This window comes from Nyctereutes procyonoides, unplaced genomic scaffold (genome assembly GCF_905146905.1).
Source record: "Nyctereutes procyonoides isolate TBG_1078 unplaced genomic scaffold, NYPRO_anot_genome, whole genome shotgun sequence".
In the NCBI taxonomy this organism is placed as follows: Eukaryota; Metazoa; Chordata; class Mammalia; order Carnivora; family Canidae; genus Nyctereutes; species Nyctereutes procyonoides.
In genome coordinates, this window is record NW_026575052.1 from 4,769,950 (window position 1) to 4,787,507 (window position 17,558).

General features: G+C 60.4%; 1 protein-coding gene across 11 annotated transcripts in view; it reads left to right on the forward strand.

Annotated features, from left to right (window-relative positions):
• Positions 1–17,558, forward strand: part of ARHGEF10L (Rho guanine nucleotide exchange factor 10 like) — a 159,783-nt gene that overhangs the window by 59,815 nt on the left and 82,410 nt on the right. For all 11 annotated transcript variants that reach the window (XM_055332262.1, XM_055332268.1, XM_055332257.1 and 8 more), the window contains exons 5-6: positions 12,093–12,175; positions 14,474–14,557. In XM_055332262.1, coding sequence (XP_055188237.1) covers positions 12,093–12,175; positions 14,474–14,557 — 167 coding nt within the window. The remainder of the gene's footprint in view (positions 1–12,092; positions 12,176–14,473; positions 14,558–17,558) is intronic.

Sequence of the window (17,558 nt, forward strand, 5' to 3'; positions counted from 1 at the left end):
CACCTGTGCGGGGGAGTTCTGATCCCCCAGGGGTTAGAGCCCTCCGGGGTGGGCCCGGAAGGAAGCTAGCCAGAAACTGGGCCTAGTGGGGGATGCAGATGCAGGAGAGTGGCCCAGAGAAGAATGCCAGGGTGCTGAGACACCACCGATGGGAAGAGGCCTGGGGGGAGAGCTCAGAGAGAGGGGAGGGGTGGGAAGGGGTGGGAGGAAGCTACTGGCAGGGGCAGGAGGGTGGGAAGGGGAGTGGGCCGTGAGCAAGCGCACCACTGCCCTCCAGGTCTGGTGCTCTTGTTTCTCTCAGGCCACCCTCCTGGAGAACCCCGTTGCCCACTCAGGGTCGGGATCTCGGCAGCCTGGCCCGTCCCTGCCCGCCTGCTCTCTGTGAGCCCTGGAAGCCGGGTTGGGTGTCTGGCTGGTGCCGGGGCAGTGCTGAGGTGGTGACCAGTGGCCCAGAGGGCTGGTGCCGCACCATGTCGTCTTCAGCAGCCCGCTGGTGGGGTAGCTCAGAGAGTGTTTCAGGGAGAGGGGCCTGCCTCTGCCCTGAACCCGCTGCCCACCGCTCCGCAGCTCCCTTACCTGTCCTAGGACTCACCCTGGAGCAGCCCCAGCCCCCTCAAACACCATCTCCTGGCGGCACCAGGGTGTGAGCTCTGGAGGTTTGAATCCCTACTCAGCCCGGCACTAGCTGGGTGGCTTTGGGCCGCCCGGCAACCTCTCTGAGCCTCAGTTTCTCTGTCTGTACAATGGGAGTAATACCCATGTAGGAGCATCGTGGGGACTAGGAGAGGCTGGTAGAAGGACACACCAAATATGCACCTGTGTTCGCTTCTCCGCCGCCTCCTGTCGGGGCTGGGTGTGTCCAGTGATGGGGCGGGAGGGACAGTGACTGTGCTGGGAGCCTCGGCCTCTCGGGCTGGACCAGGGCTGCCAGGTGAGTCTCGCCAACACCTGGCTTGAATAAATGTCACTTCTGAGTTCCCTTCTGGGCAAACAGTCATGGGACATGAGCTCCCTGCAGAGCACGGATCGTGGCAGGAGCCCTCAGGGACTTTACTGCTCTTGGTTTCACAGAAGCGGAGATTGGGAGCAGGACTTGTCCAGGGCTACGCTGTGAGACGCCGGCAGCCTCGGACTCGTTGTCCAGTGCTCTGTGCTCCCAGCTGCACCCTTCCTTGCAGATCTCTGTTTGCTTCAGTTCCAGCTCCTTCCCTGGGTGGTGATTTTCCACTCTGGAGTCCTCGGGGAGAAGAATCCATTCAGATCATTGTCCTTCTCTTTGTTATCCAAGAGAAAGGGGGGAAAAATGTTCTATCTTATTTATTTATTTATTTATTTATTTATTTATTTATTTATTTATTTATTTATTTATTTATTTATTTAGAGCCCTTCCTAAAGGTAGTCACTAAGCAAACACGGCTTTCAAAAAGCAAATCGCCAAGGGGAGGACACTTTACGGATCCTCACGGGGTTTCCTCCGTGGCCCCTGCCTGGAGGTTCAGAAATGGCCCCGGGCTTTGCCTGGCTGCCCACCTGGCCTCTAGAGGCTCCTGACGACAGGGGTAGTAACTGCCCAGATGCTGGGAGAGCTGCAGCCTCAGGGTTACCTCGCCCCCATCAGGGCCCTGGCCCACCGCTAGGGAGGGAAGCAGGGCCCATCCTCATCCCGCCTCCCCGCTGGTGAGCCGCCAGGTGGGAGCGTGTGGTGGTTAAGCAAGGGCTGGAGTGGGGTCCCGGGACACCTGGGAGCTTGGGCTCGGAGCCACATGGAGCTGGCTTCAAGTCTTTCTTGGCACTGGCTGTGCGTCTCTGTGCAAGCGGCTTCTTGTCTGGAGCCTCACTTCTGATCCGTAAGATGGGGAGGACTCTGGGGAGGACTCTGAGGCATCATAAGTTAACAGGTATCCTGTGCTCAGGCTGCTGGCATGTGCCCGCTGCTCCAAAGGTATTTGCTGTTGTTATTGGGGGTCCTGGTTTAGATGTGGTTTTGTTATTTTATTTTAAAAAAGATTTTATTTATTTATTTGAGAGAGAAAGAGAGAGAATGAGCAAGAGAGAGGGAGTACAAGTGGGAGGAGGAGCAGAGGGAGAGGGAGAAGCAGACCCCCCTCCCTCAGCAGGGAGCCCAATGTGGGGCTCGATCCCAGGACCCTGGGATCATGACATAAGCCCAAGGCAGATGCTTAACGAACTGTGTCCTCGGGGAGCCCTGAGGATGTGGTTTTGGAGGGAGGTGGTTGGGCTCTGTTCCCCAAGAGTCAGACAGACCTGGGTTTGACCCTCCTCCCTCGGGCCAGCCACCCCACCCCCCACCTGCCCCACCTCTCTGGGTCTGCCCAGGGGAGAGAATCATGCTTGCCAGGTGGGTGATGGTGGGGCTGACTGAAGCGGATTGGCCGTCCAGGTACCTTGGCAGGGGCATTGAGGCCCGTGGACTTCCTGGTCCCTCTACCTGCTTGGTCCCTCTGGGGGAGGCAGCCGGGCTGCTGTGCGTTGCTGGGTCGTCTGTGCCGAGGCCCCTGGGGTGGTTCGAGGGTCAGGCCACTCTGGTCAACAATCCAAGGCGTGAGAATGGCTGGGGGGTCTCGTCCATCCTCGCTGCTGGGCAAGAGCTACCTCCTCAGTGCTCAGCTTTGGTGCTACTTTCTCTTCTTGCAACGAGAGGCATCTGCTACCAGACAGCAACAACAACGGCAAAAATAAAAGTCACGCGAGTGGTTGTGTTTACTGGGTGCCACGCACGGGGCTAAAGGCCCAGTCCCATTGATGCCTCCCAGCCTCCCACCCCCCGGGAGTGGCTGTCCTTACCCATGACACAGGTGGGGAAGTGGAGGCTCGGGGAAGCCGCGTGGCCAGGGTTACATACAGGTAGTACGTGTTCATTCCGAATAGGGGCCGGAGCCTGGGCCTCTTCCCCCGGGGGCTGGGTGTTTGACCCCTGCACTGCCCTCCAGGGATGTGCTGGGGACTCCAGGTCCAGAACCTCAGACTGGTGGTGGCGCGGGGTGGGTGGCTGATGGAGGTGGTGGCGGCTGCATATGGACGATCAACTGTGTGTTTATTGGGGTGCGAATTGTGCCTCCTGAGAGATCTACCTTTGCCTCTGGGATCTTAGGAGAGTAGTTTGCAAGCGGTCGGTTCCATAGACTCCGCCCTGGGGAGCCCCACAGAGTGGCCTGGGCTCCTGCCTGTGTGTGATTGTGGGCAAGGCCCCTTCCGGGAACAAGCGGGAGCAGAGTCAGGGCAGCCCCTTCTGACTGGGGGAAGGGTGTGGAGGCATGTCTCCCCCTCCCCCCAGGGACCCACCCCCAGGCCAGCCCCCTAGGGCGTGGGTGTTTAAAGTGGGGACTGCCAGGCCTCAGGGGAGCCCTTAAGGCCTCCTATTGCATGAATGATGAGCACTGGACGACAGGACACGTTCAGTGTCTCCGTGAAGAAGAGGAGGAGGAAGAGTGTGGAAATGGGGTCTCTGAGCCTGGGCTCTAAGGGCCGGGAGGGAGGCCAGTGGGAGGCAGGCTCTGGGTGGCTGGGTGGCTGGTCCCTGGCAGTAATGACGAGCTAAGTGAGCCCCACATGTGATCTCTCCTGGATCCATAGCCCCAGGAGGTGGGGTGATTGGATTCACCCACTTTTTTTTTTTTTAAGATTATTTATTTATTCATGAGAGACACACAGAGAGAGGCAGAGACACAGGGAGAGGGAGAGGCAGGGTCCCCGCAGGGAGCCCAGTGTGGGACTCGAGCCAGGCATTCTGGGATCATGCCCTGAGCTGGAGGCAGACGCCCAGCTGAGCCCCCCAGGCGCCCCTGGGCTTGCCCACTTTTTAGGAGTTGAAGTGGCTTACCCGAGGACTTGGGGAGCTGCAGTGTGGCCGTCTGTTGGAGCCTATGGGGTTGGCCCTTCCTGGGAGACTTTGAAGCCCATGGGCTCAAGTACCCCGACCTCTCGCGGGGGGCGTCTGGCTGAAGAAGCAGCTCAGAGCACAGTGATTGCAGGAACAAGGGCGTGTGGGTCGCTGGCTTCCTGTGTTTTCCCTGGCCTCAGGCCCGCACCTCTTCCCTCCGAGGGCACTGGCCCCCTCTGGAGTTGTTTGCTTTTTCTGCCCAGCTTTGCTGCCATTCCCACAGGGCCCCCTGCAGCCTTAGTATTTCCTGCTGGGTCAGGCTTTTGGCTCCTGTCTGGGCCACAGGGATTCTTAGTGGCTCCCTGGAGGTACCTGTCCAGCCCCTTCCTGGGTATCCAGACAAGATGGACTGGGTCTCTCACCTGGGCCTGGCCTCTGGGGAAGCAGTTGGGCAGCTCGATTCCTGGAAGTGCCAAGGAGCCCCGTCCTCTCTGGGCACATCAGGTGCTGGGAGGGTCAGGCCAGGCACTGGAAGCAGCGTTCGAGCAGAATGGAAATGGTGCTCGAGGCCTGTGGCTTCTGAGGTCCATGGGCGTGGGGAGCGTGGGGGGGGGGGTCTTGGGAGGGTCAGCAGGACAGAACTGGAATGCCCCCAGCCCCAGAGGAACTTCTCCGTGGCAAAGTCCGTCACTGGGTTATCACTCAGGGCTTTCCAGATTGCTGAGCCCCAGCGTGGGGTTGTTTGCAATCCCACCCAGGCTTGCCCTTACTCTCACTGTTTCTCCAAATCCGGAGCATTGCCAGCCTCCTGTGTCCTATCCTGAGGGGTCCATGTGGGACCTGAGGCCTGGCGGAGATCAGCTCCCCACACTGGATTCCCTCGTGAGAGGGTTCTGGGGACCAGACCCCTTTACCATTAGAGTCCTCTCTGACTCCTTGCTAGTCCTGAAATGGGAAAAGCTGTATTTGTTTTTGTTTTTCTTTCCTCTCCACCTGTGGTTATGAGGGGGTTTCCGCATCTGAGCTGTGGCCTTTGGGTCGCAGTATAAAAATACCAGCACAAAAGCATCCAGGATAAAAGCCATACAGTCTCTCCTGGAAGAGGTACCTGTGTGCCCATTCGTTGCACCGAGTGCCCCGGTCAGCAACCTCGTGACGTCCGGCCCTGGCTCTCTGCAGCCATAGGATGCTGCTTTATCCGACTCTCATCCCTGATGGGGGGCACAAAGTAGGCCCAGTACTAATAGTTTACACGTGCACACGCGTTATAGTTCCTGTATATCTCACTATCTCACTGTGGTTCTCACGGCTGTGGTGGGGAGGATAATGCCACCCCCCCACCACCCCAAGAGCGCCAAGTCCTGATCCCCAGCACCTGTGAACACGTTACCCTTCTATGGCAAAGGGACCTGGCAAATGTAAGTTAAGGATCTGAGATGGGGAGAGTCTCCTGGATTCTCCGGGTGGGTCCAGTGCGATCACAAGGGTCCTTAGGAGAGAGGCAGGAGGGCCCAGGTCAGAGAGAGGTTACAGGGTGCCACGCTGTGGGCTTTGAAGATGGAGGAGGGACCGTAGGCCAGCGGATCCAGACTGCTTCCAGAGGCTAGAAAAAGCGAGGGGTACGATCCTCCCCAGCGCCCCTAAGGGAGGAGAGCCCTGCTCACACTTTGCTTATACCCCAGCGAATCCCATTTTAGACGCTTGACCCGTGCAACTGTAAGACAATACATCTGGGTTGTTTCAAGTTACTAAGTTGGTGGTAAATTGGCACAGCAGCAGCAAGAGGAGGCTAACACACCTGGAAAGAGGCAATGTTAGGGGTCCCACTGTGCAGACCCCGGCCCAGGGGTGGTGGTGCCTGAGCTCAAAGCCAGAGGGCGGGGCTCGGTTGGCGCTTCCCCCACTGGCCCAGGACGGTGCCAGGGTGACCTTGGCCAGTACCCCGCTGGCTGGCTGGCTGCCTGGGCGCCCCCTGCCCTTCCCCTCCACCCCCATCCTTCCATCCCACACACCATCACGGAGTGCCTCTGATGTGCAGTGACCCAGGCGCCGGTCCCTGCCCTTGGGGAGGGGGCGCTGACATTCTATGCCAGGCTGTATCATTTTCCTGTGCCAGACGCTGTTGCACGGGGCTACCTGCCTTATCTCGTTAATCCTGACGCCCTCGGAGGCGGCCGCGGTGAGAGTGCCCACTTTATGGATGTGGAAGCAGGGCAGAGGGGACACGGCATCAGCCTCACGTCGTCGCAGAGCTGAGATGACGCAGAGCCCGGGCTGATTCCCATTGGCTTCCAGAGCTGGTGTTTAGCCCGCCGAGGTCTGCCGCACGGATCCGGTTTGGGTCCTTCCCACCCTACACGTGGGCTCCATGACCTGGGACCCCCTTCTTCTTCCCTGTAAAGCGGGACGACGGACCAGCTGCTGGAGCCGTGGGGGGGGGGGGGGGAAGGAGACCCAGGGATCGAAGCTCAGTTGGAGAGCAGCTGCCCGCTGCTGTCCCCAAAGGGTGCTGGTCTGTCTGGGGCCGACCCAAGGGCACGCAGGGCCCACCCTGGCCAGCGCACAGCGTAAAGTATCCAGAAATACGTGTCCTTCCTCTTTTTCTTTCTTATAGTGGGCACACGTGTGTACTGTAGAAAAACAAGCATATAGAAGGGTGACAGGGCAGCCCGGGTGGCTCAGCGGTTTAGTGCCACCTTCGGCCCAGGGTGTAATCCTGGAGACCTGGGATCGAGTCCCGCGTTGGGCTCCCTGCATGGGGCCTGCTTCTCCCTCTGCCTGTGTCTCTGCCTCTCTCTCTCTCTCTCTCTCTTTCTCTCTCTCTGTCTCTGTCTTTCATGAATAAATAAGTGAAATCTTTTTTTTTTTTTAAAAGAGGGTGATAGACTAATGTGACCTTTAACCCCCCACCCCCCACCATGCGTCCCTGTCTGGCCTCTTCACTGCATAGATCTGCAAGTATATATATATATATTTTTTGAATTTTTTTATTTTTATAGAACTGTGGTTTTATTGCACCTGCTGCTTCTTGGCTCATTTTCTGCCCTAATTGCAGATCGTGAGCATTTTCCTGTGAGAACCTGTATTCTTTTGCCCCCCAGACTCTTGATAAGTTACTGCTGGGGGTGCAGTGCCTGCCCCCAGCTGCCCTGACCGCCGCACCCAGGGCCCTGCAGGTGTCAGGGAGGCGCGCGCACCCCGGAGCAGAAGGCCAGCGGCGGGGTCCCCGTGGGCATCCTCGGCTGTGTGTCGGGAGGGTGTCCCCGGGGGGCCTTGTCGCTCGCTCTGCAGGGAGGGCTGTGCTGTGGATACCCAGCTTCCCCTGGCGCCTCCCCTGGAAGTGGGTTTGTGACCATGCAGGAGGTGGCATGGGACAGACGGACTGGGTCCTGGCACCCTTCTGTAGGAGAGTGACGGCCAGGCTGTGGCTGCGAGGAGGCACATGAGTGCAGGTTGGGGGCGCTGGCCTGTGACCCACCGTCCGGGGTCCTGTAACTGGACCAGGGATGGAGGGGAGAGCTGGGGATGGGAGGCAGCACACCAGGAGCATTTATCAAGTGCCAGGCCTTCTGCTAAGTGTTTCGGGTTCTTTCTTTATTCCGTCCTTCCCAGCACCCCGAGAGGGAGGCATTGTTGCCCTGTTTCCCAGAGAAGTTATCTGGTTAATCCTCGCTGCGGGGAGCAGCGGCTGTTACTGCCCCCTCCGCGGTAGCTGTCCTGGCACGCCAAGCCAGGCGGCGGAGCTGTGGTTTGGTCCCCGGCCTGTCGCCTCCGGAGCAAAGGCTCCTTCACCCCTGAAGCCCGTGAGCCTGGTTCTCGACGCTGGCTGCACGCAGGAAGCAGCAGGGAGTTTAGGAACGCGGGTGCCCGGCCTCCTCCAGCCCAGCGGCTGGGTGTCCCCAGCAGGGGCGCCGGCCGGTACCTGCTGCGAGCTTCCCGGGAAGGCAGGGCAGCTGCTCCGAGTCATCTGACCAGACCATCTTTCACGCGTTACATAAACTGGAAAGTGGCCAGGGCCGAAAAGAAATCTGGCAGTGGGGTTAATCTGGGTTTAATATTTTGTCTTTCTTTTGTGGCTCTTGGACTTAGGGGCAGTGGCCATGGTGGTGGTAGATTTCTGGGGGTGGGGGTGGGGGGGTAACACTGTGACTAGGACCGTCCTGGGCAAGCCCTGCTGTCAGGGCCTCATAAGGCGGTTGTTATTCGGGTCCTTTCTCTTCCCCAAAGGTGGGATTCTTTCCTCCTTTGCATTTTCCATATGTTGTCCTGGAAAAGGCCCTGGAATGCCCCATGTGTGCACGTGGGTGCACGTGTGTGCGTGCGCAGGGGTGTGACCCACCCACCCCAGCCTGCCAGGAAATCCTCAGGCAGTTATGGTTCGGGTGGTTTCCCCCACCGTGTAGCCCCTGGGAAAGAGACCCTGTGGGATCTGCTGTCCCTAGAGATTCACTGAGAACCTCGGGGCTGGACCAGCAGCTGCAGGGGTGGGGGCACTGCCGTTCTCTGCAGTGGGGCTTTCGTCTAACACAGGCCGGGTGGGCATCGCTCATCACTGGGCGGGGCCCCCGGGCGCAGGGGCTAAGGGAGCAGGGCAGCCAGGACAGGGCGGGACCCTGCTGTCCCGGGGCACCCACTGCCTCGCCATCCCTGACTTTTCTCTGGAGATCGAGGAGGTGGGCATAGCAGGCGCTTGGAGCTGCGTGGTGGCCTTCTTGACCGCGGTCTGGCAGACGGTGGACACTGGCTTTGGGGGACCAGGAGGTGTAATTTCTTTTATCTCCCACCCGCTAGTTTTCAGCGAACTCCCTGTTCTCTGCTCCTCTCCGAGGACTTGGCTCCTTTCCCCTGCATTCGGTGGCAGTGGGTTCACCTTGTGAGACTTGTCACCTGTGTCGTCTTGGTGGTGGGCTTTTTTCTTAGGTGTGAGCTGAGAGGCATTGAAAGTGCAGGAAGCTCAGATAAGCCTGAGATAAACGGCCTCTTACTGCTTTTTATGGCTCTTTGATTATCTGGAAGCTTTGGGGAGGTCCCCGGAGGAGTGTGTGCTCTCGGGGGGTGGGGGTGGGGGGGAGTTCTGGCCAGGCAGCAGCTGGGAGAAGCTACCTCCTGTGGCTGCAGAATGGGGCGGTGGCCTCGCGCTTGGCAACTGGAGGGGACAAGGAGGAGGAGGCACCTGCCGCCCCATTGCCATGCGTCCTCCTTTTCCCTTGCCTGGGAGGTGCCTTTCCCCTCTCCTGTCTGCTGAGGACACCTGCTACATCTGGCGGGCAGCAGAGCGGGTGTGGAGAGCAGGGCTCGGCGGGCACATTGCAGCTCTGCCTCCTGCTGGCCAGGTGGCTTGGGGCGAGGCAGCCTCCTGGACCTCCATTTTCCCATCTATAAAATGGTCCTGATAATACACGTGCTTGTGCTCCAGGGGCCTTGCTCACGCATTCAACACGGCACAGGGCAGAGAGTAGGTCCCAGCCAAGTGCAGGCCAGGGGTGGGTGGTGGTCCCCAGCGGAGCCTAGGAAGACCTGTCCACGCACAGGCCCGGGCCTTTCCCCGCCCTCGGGGCTCCCAGTCTCTCTGCTTGCCTCAGCCGTGGAGGCAGTGGGGGTCGGCACGAGGGTGACTTCTCCACGCTGTAAGATTCCCCGCTCCCCGGCCCAGGAGGGCAGAGACTAGCTCCTCTCATCGTGTAGGTGGCTTGGATCTACACTGTCCTCTTACGGAGACCATTAGCTACAGGTGGCTGTTTAAAATTAAATTACTTAAATAAAATTAAAACATGAAGTTCACTGTGTTTTGGTGACGCTTAGCCCGGAGGCTCATGTTTCAGCCACTCCTGGCTTTTGGTGTGCCATAAATTATTTCCAGATCCTTTCTAAAGCTGCCTGACCTCACCCAAAAATACCCACTGCCCTTGACGTCACCTTCAGAGTTCACCCAGGGCCTTCTCGTGTGTTCTCTGGTGGAACTGCCCTGCAGCCTTGGAGCTGGCGCTGGCTGTGATTATTTCTCCTGGACAGAGACCTGAGCTTGCGTATGGCCGGTGCTATTTCTCTCCTTGCCTTTAAAAGAAGGATGTCTGAATAGTCAGGCGAGGTTCAGAGGCCTGATGACACAGCAAGTCTGGGATGTAGTAGAGTATCTAAGTGCCACTCCCCTCCCCCAAGTGGTCTGGTGTGAGAAGACGAGCTTTGTAGGCAGACAGCCCGGCCCGAGAGCCCAGCTCCTAATGCACCCAGCGAGCGACTTCGGGGAAGTATAACCGAGTCTCTGTGGAGTCTGTTTCTCCACCTGTGGAATGAGGGTAATGCAGCCCCTTCCCCGTCTGTGTTCCCGTGAAGTCTGAAAATACAACGCACGACAGGTGGCACGCAACAGGTGCTTCGTAATGGTCCCCGATCGTCATAGACGACAGGTCACGGCGAAGAGAGCCTGTGCTTGGGACCCTTTCAAGCCCAGCCGCCAAGCTCACGCTCACTTGGCCTGGAGTGAGCCAGGCTTTGGATCTGTCCTGGCTAGAGGACGTGGGGGCCCAGGGAAGCCGTTGTTAGGGGTGGGAGCTTAGGCGACTCCCTTCAGCCCAGCACACCCTCCCGGTCTCGCCCCGTCCTGTCCCTAGTTGGCTTGGGCACAGCGTAACTGGAACACGCTGTCGTCCTCACCCCGGGGTGACACTGCTGGCTTCCAGCAGGAAGACCGGAGCAGGGGATTTGCTCCTCAGTAGGGCAGGTCGCCTAGACCTGCGCTGTCCTGTACGGTGGCCACTACTAGCCAGAGGTGGCTCTTGAAAATTCAATGACTTAAGGTGACACAAAACTCAAAGTTAAATTCTTTAGTCATATCCTCTCCGGTAACTAACTTCCACAGGTCACATTCCTGGTGCGCAGGAGCCACAGGTGGCTCACAGGCTGGCTGATAGGACGTTCCCGTCGTCGTCATCGCCGCATCTGTGCTCTGCCACCTGAGCAGCAGTGCAGGAGGCCACTCAGGGGCCAGGCAGGCTGGCTCCGCGGTCTGGCTCTGCCACTCGGGCAGTGTGATCTGGGGCAGGATCCTCTGCCCAGGGCCCTCGAGGATGCAGGATCCACATCTCGGCCGCTCACGGGAGGTGCTCCCCGCCCCGTCCTCCCTCCAGGCCCCCCCCCCCCACGTCCTGGCGTGTGCCTCCCCTCCTCCTCCGGGACTCCAGGGTGCTCCAGCCGGCTCCTGGCAGCAGTGGTGGCTGGCTGTCTTGGGCTGTTCAAGTTGTCTCCCCTCCGATTGGCAGGTGTGGCCTTTGGTTTCTTGAGGCTGGACTTAAAAAAGTAAGCAACACCACGCTCATTCTGGAATAGTCTGAGATTTACAGAAAGGTCGTAAGGAGTTGCGTACACCCACCAGCCGGGTTTCCCCAAGGCTCACATCTTACACGACCACGGGACATTGCTCAAAACGGAGAGAGCAGGCTGGGCGCCGAAACTCCAGGCTTTATCCACATTCCACCAGTTTTTCTTCTTACCCCCTTTTCTGTTTTGGGATCGTTTAGTCTCCCCTCGCTTTTCATGGTGTTGGGAGTGTTGGGGAGTAACGGCCGGGTTTGCAGAGTGTCTGGGTCTGTCTGGTGCTCTCCCCATGATCAGACTGGGGATGTGGGTGTGGGGTTATAGCGCTGCCGAGGAGAGACGCCCTCTCATCACGTCCTGTCGGGCGCACGATGTCTGCACGACGCCGCTGGAGATGCTCAGTTGACCGCTTGGCCGGGCTGGTGTGTCGCCTCACTAGTTGTCCCTGTGTCTCTGCCGCTGGGCCTGTAGGTCCAGCCCATCCTCGCGTGTGGCGGGGACAAAGCTCTGCCTCCCTGTCTGGTCTAGTGAAGCTTTGCGTGACCTTGTTTCTCACAAGAGACAGGGGTCCCCCAATCCTCACCCCTATTTTGCATGGGGAGAATGGGAGATGGAGAGCCCACTGAGGCTGCCTGCCTGGGCAGAGGGACGGGCACCCTTGCTGGGAAGACCCCTGACTCTCATCACTGGTCTTCCGGTGCCTTCTCAGGATGGGGAAACTGAGAGGGGGAGAGCTGGCCTCCCCAGGTCTCCTGACTCGTGGCTTTGGGGGCAAGTGGCTCCTGGCCCTCCGCCCACCCTTGTGCCTCACGTTCCCTGTCACCCTGTGAGGGGCTGCCTGAGGCTTCACAGAGCCAGCTGGCCTGTCCCTCCCCGCTCAGCAGCACCATCCCGGTCCCTGCTGGCTCACTGACACCGTTTCTTGGCCCACACGCAGGGTGCCACCAGTGGTGAGCAACGGGGATGCTGCTTTCTCCGGGGTCCGGCGCTCCAGCTGGAAGCGGAAGAGCTCCCGCCGGAGTAAGTGCCCCCTGACCCCGTCTTAGCCCAGGAGGGTGGCACGGGGATAACCTCAGAGCCCCTTCTTCAGGCCCAGAGGGCCGACGTGGGCTCACACGTGCCACGGGGTCATCCTCACTGGATGGGCTGCTCTGGGCTCGGTGGCAGCTCTGGGGTGGACCGGCCACTGCCCATGTGGGGGAGCTGCCCCCATTTGTTGCCTGATGAGAGCCGTGGTCCAGGAGCTGATCATGTATTTGACCGTTTATCTGTTCCTCAAATACTCAGAAGCTCCTCCAGCAGCGCTGATGGGCTGGGGGTGGAGTGCCCTGGTGCCCAAGATGAGGTCCCTCTGGGAGCAGAACCAGCCACAGAGGCAGGCAGTTTCCTCGCAGAGGGCAAGGTGCGGGGTGAGGGGAGGGGGAGGGGGAGGTGGGAGTGAGGTGAGGAGAACCCATGAGTCCTGAAGCAGAGCGGAGGGAGCAGGGGTCAGGAAGAGAGCATCCAGGCAGGGGCCACCTGTGCAAGAGCCTGAGGCCCAGCCCCAGAGTGGAGAAGGGACACCTGGCACCTTGGGGAACAGCTGGTGGAGGGTAGCCCCTAAGGGGGGAACGGGGTGAGGGACGCTGCCTTGTTCCCAGCTCCCTCCGGGCCTCCCAGCCATGCTCTTCTGAAGGCAACGGGGAACCATGAGAGCCAGAGATGCTGTGGGGTGGGGGTGAAGCGGGGTGGGCTGCAGCCCAGTGAGGAGGCTGTCCAGGAGAGGAGGCTGATGGCCCGAACCAGGGACCCGGAGAGAGGGGAGCATGTGGGGGAGGGACGGGGCTGGGGGGAGGATTCACAGGGCTCGCAGTGGGGATTCCAGTGCTCATCGGCCTGTAGGGTGAAGACAGGCTCCCATCTGGGTGGGGACTGGTTTTCCAAACCCTAGCTCTGGGCAGGGTGTGCGGTGGCACATCCCTAAAGAGGGGCAGAGGTTGGGCACACGGTTTTGAGGGGTTGCACATCCTGGTAACCACTAACTGGGGGGCAGAGTGAGCACCCTGCCCTGCTCGTTGCCCACCCAGCAAAATGTTGGCTGAGGGATGTGTTCATTTGCTGAATTTTTCACCAGTCAGGACCCTGCTGGCTGAGTTTTGGGGAGCTTCTCCTTAACCCCACTTTCCAAATCTAACCCCCCCATTCTCTGTACTCTGTAGGGCTGCTGTGCCCGGTCCACCTCTGGGTGGGAGGTAGCTCCTTTGGGGGTAATCCTGAGGGTCTGGGCCGCTGAAGATGCTCCGGGGGCCAGGGCACAGGTGCTGGGTGGGCTCCATGCCCCCTGCAGGTGCCGGGAGCCTGTGCAGCATCAGCCAGCAGGGAGGCGGGTGGGGGTCTGCCATCCTCCCTGGGAGGATGCACTGGAGGGCGCCCTGGAGGGTGCGCTGGAGGGTGTCCTGGGAGGGTGCCCGGGAGGGTGCGCTGGAGGGTGCCCTGGAGGGTGCGCTGGAGGGTGTCCTGGAGGGTGTCTTGGGAGGGTGCGCTGGAGGGTGTCCTGGAGGGTGTCTTGGGAGGGTGCCCTGGAGGGTGCGCTGGAGGGTGTCCTGGGAGGGTGCCCGGGAGGGTGCGCTGGAGGGTGCCCTGGAGGGTGCGCCGGAGGGTGTCCTGGGAGGGTGCCCGGGAGGGTGCGCTGGAGGGTGCCCTGGAGGGTGCGCTGGAGGGTGTCCTGTAGGGTGTCTTGGGAGGGTGCCCTGGAGGGTGCGCTGGAGGGTGTCCTGGGAGGGTGCCCGGGAGGGTGTGCTGGAGGGTGCGCTGGAGGGTGCCCTGGAGGGTGTCCTGGGAGGGTGCCCTGGAGGGTGCGCTGGAGGGTGCCCTGGAGGGTGCGCTGGAGGGTGTCCTGGGAGGGTGCCCGGGAGGGTGCGCTGGAGGGTGCCCTGGAGGGTGCGCTGGAGGGTGTCCTGGAGGGTGTCTTGGGAGGGTGCGCTGGAGGGTGTCCTGGAGGGTGTCTTGGGAGGGTGCCCTGGAGGGTGCGCTGGAGGGTGTCCTGGGAGGGTGCCCGGGAGGGTGCGCTGGAGGGTGCCCTGGAGGGTGCGCCGGAGGGTGTCCTGGGAGGGTGCCCGGGAGGGTGCGCTGGAGGGTGCCCTGGAGGGTGCGCTGGAGGGTGCCCTGGGAGGGTGCCCTGGAGGGTGCGCGGAGGGCTGGGGGCGGGGAGGCGCCGCGGAGCCGCGTTCCGTTCCGGGAGAGCGGCCGCGGGCGGCGGGCGGGATGGCGGCTGGTGCGGCCCTGCGGTCCGCGGCCACCGCCGCCGCCTGAGCGCCCCGTCCCCTCCCTCGCTCGCAGTCGACCGGTTCACCTTCCCGGCCCTGGAAGAGGATGTGATTTACGACGACGTGCCCTGCGAGACCCTGGACGCCCATCAGCCCGGTAGGCGGATCCGCGCCGGGGCCTTGGGGGGGCGGGGGGCGGGGGGGGGGCCTGGGAGGGTCTGCTCCTCCGCCCCCCCCCGCCCCTCCCTGCCCCTGCCCCTTACCCCTGCTCCTCCCCCCTGCCCCTCCCTCCCTCCCCCTGCGCCCTCCCCCCTCCCCCTCCCCCGCCCCCTGCGCCCTCCCCCCTCCCCCCGCCCCCTGCGCCCTCGCCCCTCCCTCCCTCCCTCCTGCTTTCACCAACCGTTGCGGCGCCCTGGGCCGGTCCAGAGCCGGTGCGGGGGGAGGGGGGGGAGATTGTGGCTGCAGAGGAGGGGGTGGGGCAAACCTGCCTGCGCTGGGCGCACCCCCAGCCCCCATAGTCACCCAGCCCCAGAGCGCATCACCCGGCCCCAGGGGGGAGGCTAGGTCCGTGACTGTCCCCAGGGACAGCGGCCTTTGCCTGAACACATCAGGCCAGCGACGCTTCAGGTTTTGTTTGCTGGAATCTGCAGGTATCCTGGCCCCATTGTCCAGGAAAGGAGACTAGAGGCAGAGCTGGGATCTGAGCCTGGTTATTCAGACTCCCAAGTGTGCCGCTCTGTCCCCTGCCCCAGGAGGATTCGGGTGGCATCCTGTGACCCATGATGCCTATTTGCTCCCACTGTTCAGCCAACCCCTTGAGGTCTGCAGGGCAGGGCTGATGGCTCCGGGTGACAGTTGCATTGAGAAGTTAAGGCACCAGCTGCAGATCACACGGCCTGTTTTTGAGGAGCTTCTAGTCCGATAGGGGCGGCCGTCACCATCCTTGGGCTGTGCACAGTCCAGTGGGAGAGACGTGCAGACAACATCACAAGGCCCCAGGGCCCTCAGAGCCGCACGCCTGACTCCTGTTCCTGGAACAGGGACGGGTGGGCTGACGATAAGCACATCCCTTTAGCAAGCCCCAGAGGTTCCGGGAACATCCCTGCTTGTTGCTAGTTTGAATCCAGGCAGAGGAGGGGCAAGGGCACAGTGCCTTGGGGCAGTGGGGTCTGGTCGGAAGGTCCCAGATCTCAGAGATCTGAGTGGCTTGGATTTAGCTCCCTTAGGAGCTCCCCCCCTCGCCCCAAAATCAAGTCAAACAACTTATCCCTAGGCCCCAGGCTTCACTGGACACTGATATGTCATCCTGCAGTTGCTAAAGGAGGTGGCCGGGATGTCGGCTCTGAGCTTTCAAACTCAGGACGGTGACCCCCATCCCAGGGCCCCCGCCCTCAGGGCTGTGGGAGGGCTGGGAGCCTGAGGCTGCGGCTGGCCCTCAGTGGGTACACTGCACAAGCAAGACTGGTGCTATTTGTTCTAGACCTGCCAGGGCCCAACACCGACCTTCATGAACTGCTGTGGGCTCAGGGGGTGCTCGGAGAGGAGGCCATCAGGCAGGGAGCAGGGCCCCCCATACAGCCCTGGCTTCAAATCCCAGCTCTGCCATTGGTTAGGGCATAGGGCTTGGTTCCCTTGGGCCTTGGCTTCTTCATATAAATCAGAATATCATCCTGACCTTATGGAATATCATTCTGATGCTTTGGGGGGTGTCATACCAGAGAACTTCAGCCTCGTCTCTCTGGACCTCAGTCAGTTACATCTGTACAATCGGGGCAGTAGTGGGGACCTCCATGGCTTGGGAGGATGCCGTGAGATAACTGGCACAGAGCACTGAGCCGGTGGCCACGGTGTGCGCTTGGGGAAGGGGAGCCATTAGTGAAGCCTGAGGCCCCAGGAAGCAGAGGGTGGGAACCAGGACCCCTGTGAGGCCCCTGAAGGCTGAGGATTTGGCTCAGATTTGGAATCTGGTGACACTTTCTTTATTGGAGATAGTCTTTCATTCATTCATTCACTCATTCATTTAAGAGAAAGAGAGAGTTTACAGAAGCAAGGTGGGGAGGGACCAAGGGGGAGGGACAAGCAGACTTCACTCTGAGTGCAGAGCCTGACATGGGGCTCGATCTCAGGACCCTGAAATCATAACCTGAGCCAAAACCAAGAGTCAGTTGCTTAACCACCTGAGCCGCCCAGGCGCCCGGGGAGAGAGTATTTCTAAATGGGCCCAGGCGATGATCGGGCTGGGAGGCCTCAGCAGAAGGCGGTGTGGTGACTGGTTGGAGCCTGGCCTAGGAGTCTGCAGCCCCTTCTCCGTACTGTCTGACCTTGGGCCAGCCACCTGCCTTCTCCAGGCCCCTGTGTTCTTGTTTTTCTAATGAGGTGATTACTTGCACCCTATCGACCTTTCGGGCTGCAGGAAAATCCAGCAGGAGACGCGGCACCTGCAGATGTAGGCCGGGGTCATGGAAGTGTAGGGAGGTAGGCACTGGAGATGCTGCCTGGGTTCTTCCTCAGAAGGAGCCCCAGGAACTGGGCTCTGCTCCTCTGCTTATGGGTCAGACAGTCAGCCCAGGCTTGCAAAGGTCACAGCCTGGTCACCAGCTGTTCCAGTCCCTGGAGACATTCATTAGTCACTATTATTTTTGGCTTAAAAATAACCTTATGCTCCCTCCTCATCCTGAGACCTAAGTCCCCAGCTAAGCCTCATCGTGTCTGTTTGTTCATTGGGTGCCAACCTCCCAGACCCCCACTCCCTGGCTTTCATGTGGGGTGGACGTGGGGGCCCTGGGTCAGTGGGATGACACTTGGGCTCCCCCAGAGACCCCATGATCAAGGACCAGCTGCTCTTTGCTGAGTGCCTGCCATGTGCTAGGCTCTTTGCTACAGCTTTTGGTTCATATTTTATTTACTCGACCTTATGGCTTGCTATTATCACCATCTTGCAGAGAGGTCTCCGATAACCAAAGCTCCCTGTTCTGAGCAGATTTTTTTTTAACCCCTCATGCTATATTTCTTGTGCATGGACAAAAGCATCTTCATCTTTGCGTGCCTTTTGGGGTCTGGCCTCACTTTTGTGGGACCTGCAGTTCGGTTCTTCGGTGACAGGCCAGGAGGTGGAGCCCAGGGGGGTGAGAGTGAAGCCCGTCTCTGGATGGAGCTGG